This window comes from Poecilia mexicana, unplaced genomic scaffold, assembly GCF_051168715.1.
Source record: "Poecilia mexicana isolate PSO_F unplaced genomic scaffold, ASM5116871v1 scaffold_10, whole genome shotgun sequence".
NCBI lineage: Eukaryota > Metazoa > Chordata > Actinopteri > Cyprinodontiformes > Poeciliidae > Poecilia > Poecilia mexicana.
The window spans coordinates 11608177-11626299 of NW_028263379.1; the positions used below are offsets into that span (position 1 = coordinate 11608177).

The 18123-nt window shown below is 37.7% G+C and overlaps 1 protein-coding gene across 1 annotated transcript in view; it reads right to left on the reverse strand.

Moving 5' to 3' along the window:
* The window catches only part of drp2 (dystrophin related protein 2), an 82682-nt gene extending 68086 nt beyond the window's left edge, over positions 1–14596 (reverse strand). Inside the window, exons 1-4 of the mRNA XM_088009692.1 lie at positions 14538–14596; positions 13522–13678; positions 2063–2183; positions 1497–1608 (exon numbers count right to left, since the gene is read on the reverse strand). Coding sequence (XP_087865818.1) covers positions 1497–1608; positions 2063–2183; positions 13522–13678; positions 14538–14596 — 449 coding nt within the window. The remainder of the gene's footprint in view (positions 1–1496; positions 1609–2062; positions 2184–13521; positions 13679–14537) is intronic.
* Between the last annotated feature and the right edge of the window lie 3527 nt (positions 14597–18123).

The following is an 18123-nucleotide window of genomic DNA, read 5'->3' on the forward strand; positions in this document are numbered from 1 at the left end:
AACCTTAGCTGCTACGCTAACAATCAGCGGTTATTTCGGGCCAATTAAACTACATAGGAAATATTTCTCGGTTGTTTAGAAGCAAATTTCTGGCTGCAAAGTCAAAGTAATTCTGATCTTTCATCCTTACCTGTGAAAGGTAATGCCAATGAATCCAGTTTGTTTCGTAAAACAGTTGAAACACACAGAACAGGACTTAAGGAGCTCCGATCGCTCTGCTGCCACATAGAAGATGGCGGACGCTGTTACATACGACTCAGCGCTCCATGAGGCGTCTACGTATTGATGTCTATGGTTACAGGTAGTGGTGAGAGCATCGTATCCAGCAAGACTGTGACAACAGTGATGGAAAAGACAGTGAAGCTCAGCAGTAGTTGGAAAGTCCATTTCCCACATGTCTGTGTGAAGTGAGCTTCTCAAGCCTGGATACTATAAAAATTGAAACCAAAGAGAGACTGAGAGCTGTTGAGGAAGAGCTTTGTCTTTCTTCAATTTCTGCCAGGAAATCAGCTGTTTTCATCCAAATATGCACAGGTTTCACACTAGATGGATAAAATATACAGATATTGACATTTTGTACATGCAAATTTTCATATTGTAACAGTGAATATGAAGTGAAATCTTTCCCAAATATTATTGCTTCTTTCAGAATAAGAATTATTTTATGTATTCCAGCTATAAGAATGCTTGTGGATTAGTTTGTAAAACACTGAAGTTTTCTACAACTTCTTTAAATTTAAGACCACATTGTTGTGGCCCTGTTCAGGTGTTCATGTGTTCAGGTGTATTTTTGAAGTCGACATGTTACGTGCAATTTGAAACAAGAAATGTAAAATGTGATAAAAATATATTTTTGTGTTTATTTGATTCCTATTCAATACATTTTGATAAGAATGACTATATATAATATAGGCGGCTACAGAGCATCTTTGTTTACATTTTTGGTTGGTGGTGTGCCTCGTGATTTTTTCAATTAAAACAGTGTACCTTGGCTCAGAAAAGGTTGAAAAACACTGCTAAAGGAAAACAGAAAACAGGAATAATAAAATGACAGGCTGGTTCTATTTAAATTATTTCTTAATTCTGCAGTAATCGGGTCCAGATATGGTAAGTGAAATTAAACTCAGCTTTGAAAAATTACAATTAATTAACATAGAAGCCATTACTCTTTTACGTAGAGCCAGGTTGGTTTGGAAAGTTTTTCCAATTAATTTTTTTCTGACAGTAAAATTAGTTTAATGATCTGAAACATTAGGAGGTTTTTATTCTTTTAACTGAGATGCAGAGAGACAATGGAGGAAAGTTCCCTAAAAATGCGATGAGTTGGAGAAATGATTAACGAGAAAAGGCAAAATTATGCTTTTCTTTTCTTTTAATTTCTTGGGGGATTTAATAGTTCATCATTTTTGAGTGCAATATAGCAGAAAAGCAGAATAAAGTTGAATTACTTTAATCTCAGAAGGATCTGTTTGCAGAGAGAGAACGAAGCGTCTGACCTGTGGCGGTCCACGCAGCGAGCGGTCAGTTTTTCCCACAGGTCACTCGCCACGTTCGCCTGCTTCCACACAGATCGGCTCACGTTCAAAATCCGTCGCCGTGGAGACACCTCTGCAGAAGACAGAGAAAGGTAAATACAGCAATGAAAGCATCAACATATGAAAGCAATAAGTGTGTGGAGGAAATAGCTTTACAATGATTGGGAAGAAAAGTGTGATGGCAAAGAAAAGAGTTGGAAAAGTTTAATGAAAACAGGGCAGATGGGTAACGAGGCAAAAAGAATAAAAAATAAGAAGAAATGGACGCAGGAGTGGAGAAATAATGAAACACACTGCATTATTGATCTGAGCAGATGGTGCTGTAGAGCTGGTAAACTGGAGGTAATTGGTCCCGACCCGGACCCTTTCCCTAAACTTGGTGTGACGCCAGAGGACAGATCACTGCTAATAACAATTAATGGAGGATTTCACCTGCGAGGGCCCTAATCAAACGAACTCTGAGGGGGAAAATGAATGTGACATTTCGGCTGGCGCAGCAGTTGGCATATAGCATGAAGGGAGCAGACCTTTTCCATCGGTCAGGGTCTCCTCGGGCTCCTGGAAGGGGTGCTGAGCCAGAAAGGCCTGGGCTGACTCCAAAACCGAGTAGATGAAGGGCCCGCGAGACTTGACATCCTCCATAAACGCCTGCAGGGGGGAGGAAGAATAAAATATAAAAACAGTCTTTAAACTGAAGGACAGAAGTGGAAAATGATGAGTCGTGAAGACAGAGAGCAACTTTTATCTTTTAATGGAACAACCTCATCAAATAGACACTAAAATGAGTTCAATTTTAAACTAACAACCGGGCGATGATGAAAAATTACCATAAAATATTTTGAGGATCAAATTATGTGCTACATGTTGTTTTGCCGATCACAAATGGAAATAATACAGATTAAAAAATCTATTTGAATTTCCAAGCGTTTCTTGTTTAGACGCAAAAATACAAAGTCATAAAAACACAGTCAACAATTGAAGCATTACATTTTGCCGTTGTTACACATCAAATATGTTAATTAATGTTTCTTTTATTGTGTTTCAAAGCAAACAAACAGCTGGGTTTTATTCTGGATTTAAAGGAACTCAGTGTTTCAGCTGTTTTTCAGTTTTCTGGAAGTTTGTTCCAGATTTGTGGTGCATACAAGCTGAATGCTGCTTCTCCTCGTTTGGCTCTGGTTCTGGGAATGCAGAGCAGAACCAGAACCAGAAGACCTGAGAGGTCTGGGAGGTTGCTATGACAACAGCAGCCAATCTTTAATGTATTGTGTTGCCAGGCTGTTCAGTGATTTATAAACTAACAGCAGTATTTTAAAGTCTCTTCTCTGAGCTACAGAGAGCTTTTATAGGGACATTAGAACCTGAGTGATGTGTTCTAACTTCCTGGTTTTAGTCAGAACGCCAGCAGCAGCGTTCTGGATCTGATTGATTGTGACTAAAAATAAACACATGGATGAGTTTTTCTAGATCTTGCTGAGACATTAGTCCTTTAATCCTGGAGATGTTCTTCAGGTGATAGAAGGCCAACTTTGTAACTGTCCTTATGTGGCTCTGAAGGTTCAGATCAGAGTCCATCACTACTCCCAGGTTTCAGGCCTGATTTTTGGTTTTTAAGTTGTAATAACTGAAGCTGTGATTCTAGATTGTTCCTCTTTGATCCAAAGATAATAACTCCAGTTTTGTTTCAGTTCAGCTGGAGAGATTTATGTAACATCAACACATTTATCTGCTCTAAGCATCTGTTCTGTTTGCCATCATAAACAAGCACAAATATTTCCAAATTAGTACCACAAACATTTTGATTTTTATTGCAAGAAATCACAAAAAGAACCACAAAATCCTAGAGGGACTGAAAAGATGTTCAATATTATCATTTAATTTTAGGAATTCATTGATATTTTAACAGTTTGTGAACAGGTTTTACCAATACATTCTGGCACAACCGGCCCTTTAAAAGCATCTACCTTGATTTGGCTCAAACGAAAATGAGTTTGACACTTTATACTGTAGAATCACTTAAAAGGTTTTGGCGCACAATCTGTGTGTAAACAGCCACCTATCCCTAAAATGAGGTGAGTAGTAGTCGAGTGTTTCTCCCCAAACTCTAGAGACAGGTTATAAAACGGATTTGGCACTTTAATCCTGTTGTATTTCGACCAAAGCATGTCACAGTCACAGTTTATAATAGCATTAAAAAATTGTGGTTCTTCTCCCTTAAAGGAGAACCTACCCAACGCAGTAGCGCTGTCTGCTTGTGCAGAAAAGAAGAACAAATCCACAGGGAGTCTGGGTCATTTAGCCTCCCTTTACAGAGGCACCAGGTCTTGTATGCTAACAGTACTTGCTATGTAAATTACAGACGAGCAACTCAATTTGTGAGAAAACACACTCATGCCTTAACTTTCTGCTTTTCTCTTAAACCCAGAGCATCCTCTTGAGCCTAGAAGAAAGCCATTGTGTCAACTTTCTCTTTTCTTCCTCACTAATCTTTGTTCTGTATGAAACACTCACTGCAGGTGCAAGACTTAGCACCGGGGATATTCCCCCTCTTCACAGTAATTTATTTAGGCGGAGCCAGCATGTTCAATCCTCTTACGGTATAAAGAGATTTACAATTTCAGCGAGGAAAAAAAATAAAAAATCTACATCAGTAGTTTGAATTGGAAACCCCAGCAGTGACACTGTTTCCGAGGCTTTTAACAAGAGCCCGACAGGCCCTGATAACACCCGGAAAGTAGAGCTACACCGGAGCGCCGGCAAACACCAGCTGGCGCAGAGCAAACAAGCAAAAAGCGCGTGACGACGCAAAGCTGGGGCGTGAGATAAAACTCCCAATGCAACAGTCATGAAGTAAACCTGCCGTCTGTCTTTCTCCACTTCCTCCGCTGACATGTTTGCTCCAACCTCTTCGCTCTCTTCCCGTTTCTGTGTCCTCTTTTCATCCTCTCCAGCTCTCCATTCTTCCCCCCTGTCTATTTAGCTGCTTTGCTTCCCAAAAGAGGAGCTGAGCTATGGATTCTCTGAGCCAGCTGTCATGTTAAAACTTTAATTCCAGCAAAATTTCACACTCACAGGCTTCATCTTTGGTTGGAGGAACATTAAGAGTGGAGCCTTCAGATCAGATTAAGATACATTATGCATGGAATGGAGGGAAGTCAGGGGGATAAAATGGCGTCATTGACTTGGCTTAAACATGTTGATGGCATTAATTTCACTCGCTCTTGATGTTTCCTCTCAATGTGTGATGAATTTTCATCTCATTTTCCTACTTTATACAAGGCAGAGAATGCTGCACAGCTGAAACCCCTCCATAGCAGGAACACTCTCTCATCCTAACACCCAGACACACACACACACACACACACACGCACACGCACACGCATACACACACACACACACACACACATACACACACACACATCCATGCCACAGTCAAATACATTCCCCTCTTTCCAAACCTCCCAAAACACGCAGCGTAAACATCCCCACAAACTAATACTGTTGCACATGTGCCGGCACAGAAACGAAGTGCAGCACAGCGCAGACTCACACAGTGACTGGAGAATAAATCCACTTACGATCAATAATTCACATTTCTTAAAAAGGTTTAATTCTCCGTAGAAAACTGGGAGGCAATTTCCCTCGTTGCTTTGTTGGAAAAGTTTTAGTGCGACCAGACACTCTGGGAGCAGAGGCATCACAGATTATACACGAGAGCTGAACTGAAAATGGGACAGAGAAGAGAGGAAGAGAGAGAGAGAGGGTAAAGGAGGGGAAGAACGGTGGCGATCAGCAGCACTCCATGTAGTGAATTTTGTGGGTTTATTCACAAAATCTCACACTTTAGACTCAAATTTATGTATTTTTCCCTGCATTTCTTCCATAACAGTCTACAGATTTGAGTAAAAAGTATTAACTTTGAACATCATCAATTAGTAATGAATGCATATCACGTGTAGATCTCACAAATAATGAATGTTAACACATGTCTAATAGCACCACTGCATTTGTTCAAAAATCTGTACATCTTGAACATATCAAATAAGAAATGGGGCAACCTAAAACATGTTGCATTTCCATTACAAATGTGTGCAAAAGTTTGCAGATATTCTGCTAATGTCGAAAAACTATTTCACAATTGTGAAAATTGGCCATTAGCCCTTTCCTGCATGAGTTATGATCCTTTTTTTTTTTTTCCAAAGTGATTGTTTCTAGGATTTTTTTTCCTAGATGATCAGTTGTAATTTTCTCTAAACAGAAAGTCGTTATCTGGAAAATACATCCGTAATGTTAGTCTTTAGGGGCTACTTGATGTCACAATATTTTTTTTTACCAGCAAGAGTAGAAGGAGGGACTGGATATTCCTGAGTTGCTTCTTCGTCTGTCTGCCATATTGGATTTAACAAAAATGTTCTTGCACTTGCAGTGGATGGCCAGTAGTTGGCAGTGCATTGTATGATGCACTAGTGTGTACTTTAGTGGTCTCTGTGCATTTACAGCATAAAAATCCACAAGAAACACAAAAAGTGTATTCTGGATAGTTGTCCACTGCAGTGACCACCATGCATGAAAGGGTTAAATAAAAATTAAAATCATGTGAATAAGTTTGTTCACATGATAAGTCATTAAAAAACATGCGGCGCCGTCGTCCTCCAACCACTTCCAGTCATTTTCTTTTCTGATAACATCCGATTGTTGATCACGTAACTTGTGTGATGCGAAAAACGTGTTTTCATTGCAATTTTGTAAAATATACTAAAAAGTACCTCATGCAAGTGCAAAAACTTTTATCAAAAAAACAAGATTTTTTTAGAGATCTGGCTTTATGCAGTTATTTTTAACCCAAACCAACTGGTTGTCCACTTCATGTATTCTTTTTTTTAAAAACACACAACATGCCATGTCAAGGTACAAGGACAGGACAGAAAGTGAGGGGAAAAGCTGCCAAAACAATCTTCTTCCCAACAACTCGTCTCAGAAAGTGCAGGACACGGCAACCATGAGATGATTAACACAAAGGAAAACACAAAGTGACAGAACATAAAGGCGGTGCCAACAAGCGGAGGACAAAAAAAAAAAAAAGAAAACACACTCAAGGCAAGTGCATCAAAGGTTTGAGAAACTACAAACTTTTTGACACTGCTGCCTTTGCAGCCAAGCTGGCAGTGAGGATGTCTGTGACAGTCATCACAGTGACATGATGAGGCCGACACTCAGCAGAGATGAGGCCAAGAGGCATCAAACACCAAACAGGACAGCAGTATTCCCCAGAGCGAGAAGCAGCTCAAACCAAACAAACCACAGGAGATACACCGACTCATTTGGATGACGAAGAGTTCTTGGGTTAATTAGTTTTTTGGAGAGGTAACAAACATCCACCATGTTAATTCTGGAACAGGAAAAGGATGACTGATTTTGTTTTTACATGCTGCAATCAAAATAAAGGTCATAATTCTGTTCTTTGGCTTTACCAAATGGAGAAATCTCTGGCTGGTTTACCACAGCTTATCTAAATGATCAGTCCAACGATTCAGGCAGAGGACACGTTTACCATCATGCTAATATTATTTTTTACTCTTTATGTAGGAATCAGCAGTCATTCAGTCTCATTTTTATTTATTTTTTAATACAGCGTCTTATAAACTCTTTAAAAACCCTTCAATTCCTCACATTTCTTCATGCTACAACCTCAAACTTTAATACAGTATATTTTATTGGGATCGATTGGAAATACTTTTTTTTCTTTTTTCTTCATAATACAAAATTATGAAGTGGAACTAAAATATTACATCATTTTAATGTTTTAACAATTTTCAGTGAGGCATCCAACAAAATAGGCAATGTTAAAAAAAATACCAAGAGTACTTATTTAAAGTCTATCACCATGAAGAGGACACAAACAAGAGAAACTATGTGTTCCTGATGACAACAAAGCTCCATGCTTAGCAGAAAATTTAAATTATTATTCACTCAAAACACTATCTACAGTAAAACATGGTAGTGGCAGCATACTGCTGTGGGGATGCTTTTCTTAGGAAGGTAGACGGAGCAAATTACAAGTTGGAGGTTTGACTTCCAGCAGGAAAACGACTCTAGATGTACAACCAAAGCTATAATCAAACAGTTCAGCTCAGAGCACATTAATGTGTTAGAGTGGTCCAGTCAAAGTCCAAACCTAAATCAAACTGGAAATCTGTTGCACATGGACACTCTCCATTGAGTCTGACAAAGATATTTTTATGAAAGAAATAGGCAGATGTTCTGGTCTCTACATGTGAAGAGCTGATGAAAACACAAATATTTATGATTGTAGCTGCACTAGATAAAAGGTTCATGCCACACTTTTGAGATTTTTAGGGGTAAAAAAATAAATAAAAATGAAATATTCTTCTTATTTCACTTTTATTAATCTGTCACATAAGCTCCGAGTTTCATATTTTGAAGCTAGTGGCTGTGACTTTGGTATTTTTTTAGATCGTACCAAAATGTTTGTCTGCATCTCCTTTCAGATTTAAATTTTAATTTATTTTTTTAATCCATAAGTATAACAGAATCCAGACAATTTAAATTTCACCTGGTTATTTAACATTTTATGGAATCTATTAAATTTTAGATCACAGATCCATGATATGCAAAGCTGCTTGTATTTGCTCTGATATTTATTTATGCAGCGGAAGGGTCACAGTGAGGTATGTAATATATTAATGAAGAACAAGCTGCACTTCTTATTTAAAAATTACATTTTAATTTTGTCTCAGTGTTGAATAGATCAGAGTGAGTGTCGACCTGCTCACACAGCTGCCATGTCATGACATTTTTTGAATTAGAAACTGAATATTCTGAATATAATGAACTCAACGTTCACAAGATATCAATACTAATTAATTTCCCCTTTTATTTTGCTTCAGTATTGCATGTCTGCTTTGAACGCATGAACTAGAGCGTATGGTGGCAGTTTTCTGTTGTCAGCTGCTCCTGCGGTACTTCTAATTGAAATGCTGATTCAACAACAGAGCAGCTCTGGCTGAAGTTTAAAGGAGGTGAAACAGGAGCTACACGTCTTTTCTTGTCAGTTCGGATTAACTTCAGACATGATGGCGCAGAAATCTACAGAGATGGCGGAGGTTCTCAGAGAAAAGAATAATTTATTTTGACCTGAGTGGAGCTGCATTCCTATTACAAATGTGCACAAACTTTTGTCAATATTCTGCTAAAGTAAGAAAAAAAAAGGAAAAAAAACACTATTTGGACAATGCAGTGTTTCCATTACATAATAAATAAAATTAAAAGCTCATGTGAATAAGCTTGTTCATTCAATAAGTCATTAAAAATCCTATGTGGTGTTTTGGGGATTCAACATGTTGGAATGACACAACTTTTTATGAACTATGTGATGCTGAACGCTCCGGTGGAGCCAGATTGCACATTTTCCAATAAAAACAAAAAGAAACCATCATCCTACTGCTACTTCCTGTCGTTTTCTTTGTTGTTTTCGCCAGTAGTAACATCCGGATGTTGATCACATGACTCCTGTGATGTGAAAAGACTCTAGATATGGTCAAAAAATCACCTGATCCTCGCACGAAAATGTTTTTTCTTTTTTTTTTTTTAAATTGGCATATGTCTCTTAAGCAAATTTATTTAGCTTTATTTTGCTTAATTTTATCGTTAATGGAAATGCAACTTCTGTGTATTCATGCTTTAAGACTCATTGTTTGTTGCTGAAGCAGTTGAAGTGAAAGAACAATTTAAGTAAATCAGGTGAAACTTTTACTTTAAACAAAATGATTAGCACAGTTTCTGCTCATTTATTTTCTGATCCATGTGTCGGAGTTTCTGCTTGCTGTGTGCAGACGCCCTCAGTCATCTGGAGGCTCCATGTTTCTGTAACAGGTTTATTTATTACCTTCCCTGTCCACAGAGCACACAGCTCTCTATACAACCTGTCAATTAAAATTATTTCCAAGGAGAGATTTTAATCCCTGGAAGACATCTTGGGACTCCTGCAGCTGTCCCACCAGTGGGTCTCATCACCATATGTGAAAGCTTTTTGTTTGCAAGAATAACTGACATTTTGCAGAAGTTTTCCATCATCATGATGGATTGCTTTGTGAAAGAGCCCAGCATCCGAAGGCACATATGGTCAGCGTGAATATCATTTCATGAGAATAACTAGCGTACTTCCTACAGGTGTTTTGATTAATCTGGTGTGCCAGATGGTTCGTTACAACGATTGTCCTGAAAAGTCATGGTTGGCCTTTCATCTAACAAACCATCTGTAGATTGTTATTTAAATAGATTTCTACCAATAAAATCAATGAAATGCAATAAAGAAGGCGTTCAAAACGTAAACAAAAGGTTCAATATAGAAATAAATGTGGGAACATTTCTGCGGACAAGCCTCAGATGGACCAAGAGGAGAAAACTACAACTACTGGTGTAGTTTTTTTTTTTTTTTTTTAAGAAAGATTCTTAATAATGGTAATTTGTTTTTAGCTCAGTTTAGTTGGACACCATGACAACAGTTTAAAAAAAATGTACAAAAAATGGCAAAATTACAAATGAAACCATTATAATTGAATGTGTCTAAAGTATGTGTTAAAATATAATACTTATAGAGAAAACACAAAGCTGATCCTAATGTTACAGACGGCGACAGAAAAGGGGGAGAAGCTGTCATTGGTTGCTATGGTAACCACCAACCGTTAGCATAACATAACTTATAATGATGCTTGGCAGCAGCAGCTACATCACTTATCACTCCAGGTACCATGATGGCCACTGGAAGACTGAAATTGTTTTCCTACGTTGTTTTTGATGGTTTATTTATGGCTTCTACTTGTTAGTCAAGCTAATTTATCTGTGAACGTTAACACAACTGGTTTGGGGCTCATAAACACGGCACAAAAGTTGGAAATGGCCAGCTTAGAAACCGACCCATACCTCCTCCCTCCTGACGTGTTGAACAAATTAGTGACTTTGCCTGAATTCACACCACATGATTTATGTCACTATGTCATAAACAGCGTCTCCCCTTAAACCGGAGCAACATTAAAAACGAACAAAAGACGAGATGCTAACCAGTTCCCCCCACCCCCAATACATGCTAGGCTACATGACGGTGGGGCAGTGTTTTCATGGTTACTAATAGAGACACGTACCTTCTCCAAAGAGCAATATTTTATATCTTTCTAATCATACTTATTTATAAAGTATATGAACGTAAATATTCTTACCCTGTAAAACGCGTTCGCTGCAAATCCGCGGTTACACCGAGGACTACCAGTCATGATTGACGGCTGCTGCTATCCATCGCCGCCGCCATCTTTCCTCATTAAAAGTTATAAATAAACTTTGTGCAGCCGACCGCGCAGCACCCTATATCCATTTTTACTGTGAAATCAACTAAATAATGATATTAGACTACTGGTTGTTGACGGGCTTTAAAGGAGCGCATTGGTTGCTTTGACGTCCATCATGGCGGCGTGGGCGGAATTCTGGAGAGCGTGACATCACGGACAACGTCAGGAGAATTAACTTTTTGACTAAAGCAGAAATGAATTTAAAGAATAAAAAACACATTTATTTATTATTAATAGATTTACATTTAATTTAATTATTTATTTCTTTTTAGATTAATAAAGTATTTTTGAATTTGAATTTACAAACTTCACACCTATAACATTGCTAATAATAAAATCCTAATTAATTACTTGAAGAATTTAGAAACTAATTAAACTCTACACCTATAATATTGCTAAAATAAAACCCTGTTACACATACAAAACGTTTGAAGTCACCCACAGCTTCTTATTGTGCTTCTAAGAAATCAAACTTTCTTGTCGTCATTTGACCTTTACAGGGGGCACCATGTGGCTCCGTGGCAGAGCACACACACCGCATATGGAGGCTGTTGTCCTTGACGCAGCTGTCCTGGATTCAGTTCTTGACTCTGGACTATTTACTGCATGTCTTTCCTCTTCTCTCTGCCCATTTTCCTGTCATGCTACAAATAACTACACCTTTAAAAGAAAAGAAAAACTCACCAACAGTGATTTTTCCTCTATATTTGGAAATTTATTTTAACTTCTCTAACAGCATAAACAGTCAAGCTCTTTATTTTATCATGTTCTGGCTGGAAAGTAAAGTAAATGTTTATTTGAGACTTTAATCTGAGTTCCCACATGCAGCAGCTGCTCACAGCCAGGTGGTGTGAAATCTATTCTAAACAGGCTTTTAAATGTCTAAAGTATTCAGCTATAAAACATGCAGCTGAACAAAAACAATAAACCACAAAAGAGCGTACACACACCTGAGCAGAGAAAGAGGCAGAAACTCACACGAACCCATCCTGAAGTCTGAGATTCTGCAGAATATTCTAACAAGCAGTAATCTGTCTCAAATTATGATCTTTGTATCTGTGGTGAATTTATCATTTGGCCAGACAAACAAACTGATCCATAAGGTGTTTGTCTTTGAGTTTGTCAGGCTCAAAGAGATTTAAAGTCCAGCTCATTGAGCCACAGAGCAATTATCTGACAGGCAGAGCTGTCATTTTTGTCAACAACACTTAAAGACTTTCCCTAAAGGCCGACAGACAATAATAAAATATTGAAACTGCTGCCGATGTCATCCACTCAACACTGCTGAAGCTTAGCAAACACTGCAGCCAAAGAAACAATACATAATCCTTGTTCTGTTTAGCGTTAATAAAAAATCTTGTTTACCTTTAAATCAGTGGGATGCTTAACAAAAATATGACTGTACCTCAGTTTGTCCAGGTCACAGTTTGGGATAAAAACAGAAATTTATCTGCGTCATAGTAAAACTATCCAAAGAACGTTAAGTAAATTCATGTTTTACTGCAGCAGCAAATAAAACAGCTTTTTCTTTTGATAGCATGTACTCAGTGTGGACAAATTAAATGTTGAGCAGTAATTGCTTTAACAAAATCAATATAAGCATCTCTGCTGTTAATACTTTTTATGACTTATTTTTGAAACCAAATTATTTTTTTCCATTTGGTGCAGGATGTTTTCATATTGAACTTTTTTGCAAGTGAACTATTATTTGTAAACAAAGGCATAAGGAAGACGATGGTTGCTCTTATCGGACATTTGAAAAACTTTATAGATAAAAGTTCATGCTAAACCTTAATCACACAACCGTTCAGATATGTTAATAGATGAATGAAAACAGTTCAACATTACATGATTTATCTGCTTTTTGAACATACTCAGTACATTTTTACAAGATTTGTGCCAATTCTCATTTGTCTTTCTCATAATAATGAAACAGCACATGGAGTGTCTAAATAACATTTAGTAAATAAAACGTTTGTTTTTATGTGTTGTGTGTAGGGGGGTTGTTGTGTTTTAATAATAAAAAGCAATTAAATGTAGGTGATTTTATAATTAAAAATCATTGGAAAATGCTAATTTCTAAAGCATTGTTAGTTCTTCTGCCATTTACAATGGAACATTTAACTAATATCACTCTGACAGAGCCAAGTTGATCATCGGTATCACTGTCAACTGAAGGCAGGAAAAACGTTTCAGCCATCTATCTGGTATTGACTGAAACTGGACATTAAAGGAACTAATCGATATCTTTGATATCTGCAGAAGCTGCCAGAAACGTGTTTCTGTATCTCTAAACTCAAAGCACACTTTGTGGTTGTCGATAAGAAACGTTCTAAAGAAATAAAACCCCAGATATTTTGCTGAATTTTGAAACAGACTGAGTTAACTGTCACATGGGAGAAAAGTTTACAGAAGTTCCCAAAAAGCGGTCTGACCTTTTTCTCACAAAACATAGCACATAAATTTGTCATTAATCTTTTTCCATATTCCTCCTATATGCATCCAAATGCAAGAATCCAAAAAAGGTCACTTCTTGTCACCTCTGTCACACATTTTTAGCTTTGACAGAGTAACAAATAGTCCACCCTGTGAATGAATTAAAAAGGTATTACTGTGCACTTTACCTGGTGGAACTCTCTCTGGTGCTGGACGGCCCCAACGTCGCCTCCTATGGGCAGCTGCTCCGATAGCTCCTCGTCCTTGGCTGTCAGCCATTCTATGATCTCCTGCAGAGAGAGCTGCAGCTTCCCGCTGTTGTCGGAGAAAGCTTCGAGCCGTGCCCTGCCAACACACGTACGCACAGGGAATGGATTTAGCAAACGTTTTCCAAAGCACCAGCCAGGAGATGACAGGAAGCCATTTCCTCCCACCACCCAGAACGGCAGCATAGAGCAAATTAGTTACCATCATTTGTTTCACAATAAAGATTCATTATGAGTTTTAGAAAGTGTCCCTCGTCTTGTTAAAGAACTGTCCTGTTGAGATTTTAAAATTCAAAAATACTTTACTGATCCCAAAGGGAAATTAAATGACTTTGTAGCTCCTAATAATTCAGATTCTTCAAAGAGTTATTGTAGACGGTGGTGGCTGGCAGGAAAGATCTCCTGTAGCAGTCTGTGTTACAGTGAATCTGAAGAAGCCTCTGACTGAAGACAATGTTTTCCTGAGAGAGTATCATGAAAAGGATGGTCAGGCTTTTTTATAATTTTTAAAATTTTATGAAGAATTATTCTTTGTGTTATCATCTCCAGAGGTTCCACAGTCGTCCCCAGAACCAGAACCAGAACAGAACTAGTCTTCTTTATCAGGCTGTTGAGCCTTTTTAGGTCCTTGGCTCTGATGCTGCTGCCCCAACAGACGAAGAGACTAAACTCTCAACAACAGACTTATAGAAGATCTGCAGCATCTTGAAGGATGTTAGCCTCCTCCAGGCTCCTCTGTCTCTTCTTATAGACGCTTCACTGCTGCATCTCCAGTCCAGTCTGTTGTCCAGATGAACACAGAGGTATTTATATTCCTGAACACCTCCTCTTCTTCTCCCATGATGGAAATTGTTTGATCTTTCATCCTGTTCTTCCTGAAATCAACAATCATCTCCTATGTATTGTTTACTTTCAAGGTGAGTTGATTGTTTCCACACCAGGACACAAAGCCGTCCACCAGATCTCTGTACTCAGCCTCTTGTCCATCTCTGATCATCTCTGATTAATTTTACAGCTCAGGTCATTTGGGCATGATTCTCATTAATTTGTAAGTTTTTATTTTAACATTTCTTTTCTGAACTGAATGTCTGACTGTCTTATGTTATACAATATTATGTTAATACTGACACATACTCAACTATGCAAATGCAATACATTCATATCAATCTTTTTTATTATTATTTAGTGCCGAAGGGCCCTGACTGTCTGACAAGGACAAGGCTATTAGCTTGTCATTTGGGATTGAGTCCAGCTTCTTTGCCAGAACTTAAACTGTTTTTTGCTAATCTCATTGTATAGACCTTTTCTCAACAAATCAATACATAGAAAAGTTCAACAAACTAGAAAAGCTGTAAGAAGGGGAAGTGTAGATTTACATGATAGGGGAAAACTCTTGGAGCCATTTCTGATTCAAATGGATGTTCAGACAAAAAATTGGCTTTTTAGGCACATTGACAAAAAAAAGATGACAACCAAAGAGTGAGTGAGTTAGTTACTTAGTTGACTGTGAAAAGTGGAGCAGACAGTCTTTCATCTGCCTACATTTCCCAGAATGCTGTGCAGTTAAAATCTGCCAAAATAAGGAGCTTAATTTCACTTCAGTCAAAGTCACATAATTTTGTATCTGCCTTTAAATGTTCCAGTACACTGCTGATTGTAGAATATTGATAAGAAATAATGAGTTAGGTTTAATGCTGGATTTAACAACTAAACCAAGTAGTGGGAGGTTTTTCAGAATAAAAATGGAGTTTCTCTGGAAACAAGGTTTTCTCAAAGAAATGCTGTATTTCTCCTGAAATGTTGAACATTTTGTGCTGTTTTCAGGAAGCAGCACTGGAAATACTGTATGTTTTAGTTTTCCAACAAAAGTAAAAGTAAAAAACATACTGTGATTTGGGTTTTCTGCATTTCCAAACTCTTACTTCATAAATTTTCAGCCACATTTCACTAAATGTGAGCAAGCAGGAACACTCTGCGACTGAAATAAAAACTACTGTGGGTACATGATGCAAATGATGGCAGAAATGAACGTTGTGACAAGGCCTCAAACAGCAACGAGGACATTTTATTTGCTGATTTTAACTCTCAGTTTGCTCTCTCTGCCTACCTGTCTGCATCCCAACTCATTTATGCAGCTAATTCTGAATCTAGGATTATTTAAATCTAATTTAAAAGACAACTATTGAAAAGGATGCCAAAATAAAGTACTCTAAAGCTTCATCAGCAGGTGTTCAAGTCGTGTTTTCAGATAGTTTTTATTAACATCCTTGATTTAAAACATGGAAATAAACCTTTTTTCATGCTCTGAGCATTATCATTCATTTTTATATAATTGAGACGGTTAACCAGTGTGACATTTCCTGTCTTTATTTGTCTCGTATGCAAAAACGAGACAAATAAAGACCCAGTGATTTCAGCACTCCATATGCTGAGGCGATGAGAAACGGTAAATATAGATGCAAACAGAACAAAGTACAAAAACCTGTTAGTGAGAAGGAAAAATTACTCCTAACATATTTGTTAGACTTCAAGGAACACTGACAACAAACTGCTACTTTCTTTCACATTTTAATCTAACTGCGCTGTTTGAAATCATCACAGAATATTTAAAAATAAAGCAATATCACTCTGGTGCAGCATGAAAAATACAAACTGAGTGTTGTTGATGTGGTCTGAACCAGGAAATTACTTGAGGTGCTGAGAGAAACTCGCATAAAGCCTGGAGTTAAGTCTCAAAAGCTTAATAACTCAGAGTCATCATAAGCATAATAAGTAGGAGGCTTGTACAATTTGGCAACACTGGAGCTTCCCACTGGCCCTGTTGTGCTTTGGCTTAATGACGATGTCAACAACTGTCTGAATATGAGACTAAATGTAAAAATACAAATTTTAGCACTTTCTAAAACTGCAAATAAAGCATTTAGTTGTTTTTATGGCAGAAGTTTTTCCTTTCACAAGTTATAATTTGAGCATCTTGAGCATTTCTCCAAATGTATTTTTGCTCTTAAGATTTTAACTTATTATAAATCTTCAAAATTGAAAAAAACAAGTTATCCTTTTCAAGAAGAGCTAAGTAATCATGCCTGGACTCTCCTTCTGTCTGCATGTAGTGGAGCAAAGAGTTGGAGTCAGGAAAGAGTCCCAGTATTTCCTATCATCATGAACTAGTCAGCATTTAATTTCTCTCAACGTCTTTTTGTGTGGGATCTCACATCGCCTCCACATGGAGACAAGGTTTTAATATCCTGGGGTTTCTATGTTTAGGGCTTTGACCCCTGGTTGGATTTTCCACAGCAATCAGCCTCAGTGGAAGAGTTAAAGAATAACTCATTCAATCAATGGATCCAATAAATGTGACCTTTTATTCAAATGTGAATAAAAAAGTGGACACACAATTAGATGCTGAAGCCAGTTTTTTGACCCTGATGTGATGCGCACAGAGATGAGGCGCCGCATCACGTTCCAGAATCCGTCTGGTCTGAGAAATTTCTTGATCTGCAGATAAAAACATGTTGGGAACCAACACATTTTCTACTTACAACACAAAATTACAAAAAACTGCATGAGTGTGGCTTCATAGTTCTGTCAGCACATCTTATGCAGTGAATCTCTAAGCCACGCCCCTTTGCTTCTAAGCCACGCCCCTTTGGTTCTGCAGCCTCAGCAGCATGCTGTGCAAACACACAGGTCCAATAGTCTCAGCAAACTGACTGAAAATAGTGAAAAGAAAAAAAAATCATATTAAAAAATATAATAATTATGATTGTGTGTTTGTGGCAGGTCATCTAAAAGCATTTGGCGTCTCTTAGAGAAATCACTGCTAAAACAGGACATCACAGTTGGAAAATATTTCAAAACTAAAAATCTAAGAAGATAAAAAAAAACATGATATACAGCTTTGGAAAAAATTAAGAGGCTTTAATTTATCAGTTTCTCTGATTTTACTTTTTATAAGTATATGTTTGAGTTAAATGAACATTATTCTTTTATTCCATGGACTACTGACAAGATGTCTCTGAAATTCCAAGTAAAAATTTTGTATTTATTTGCAGAAAAAGAGAAATGGTCAAAATAATGAAAGGTGCAGTGCTTTCAGACCTCAAATAAGGCAAAGGAAACAAGTCCATATTCATTTATAAACAACGAAACTAATGATTTAACTCAGGAAGAGTTCAGAAATCAATATTTGGTGGAATAACCAGGAGGTTTTCAGTGGGGCTCTTAATTTTTTCCAGAGCTGTATATATCTGTAGATCATAATATTCTGAATGTTGTGGCATTGTTTAGAGGAAATCAAAGGGTTGCAGACTTGCTGAAGGTTTGCCGGTGGAAACCGCAGGCGGAAATCCAGCAGCTGATTATCCTAAGTGCACCAGCGCCCAGCAGGGTAAGAAATGTTCGAGGGAATGGCTGCTCTTGCATAAATGGCACATCTGGCACCAGAGGGATGAGGGCATTGTCAAGGTTTCGCGGTGTTTCAATTACACACACCATGGGCCTGCACTCAGATATCATTACGCCTGT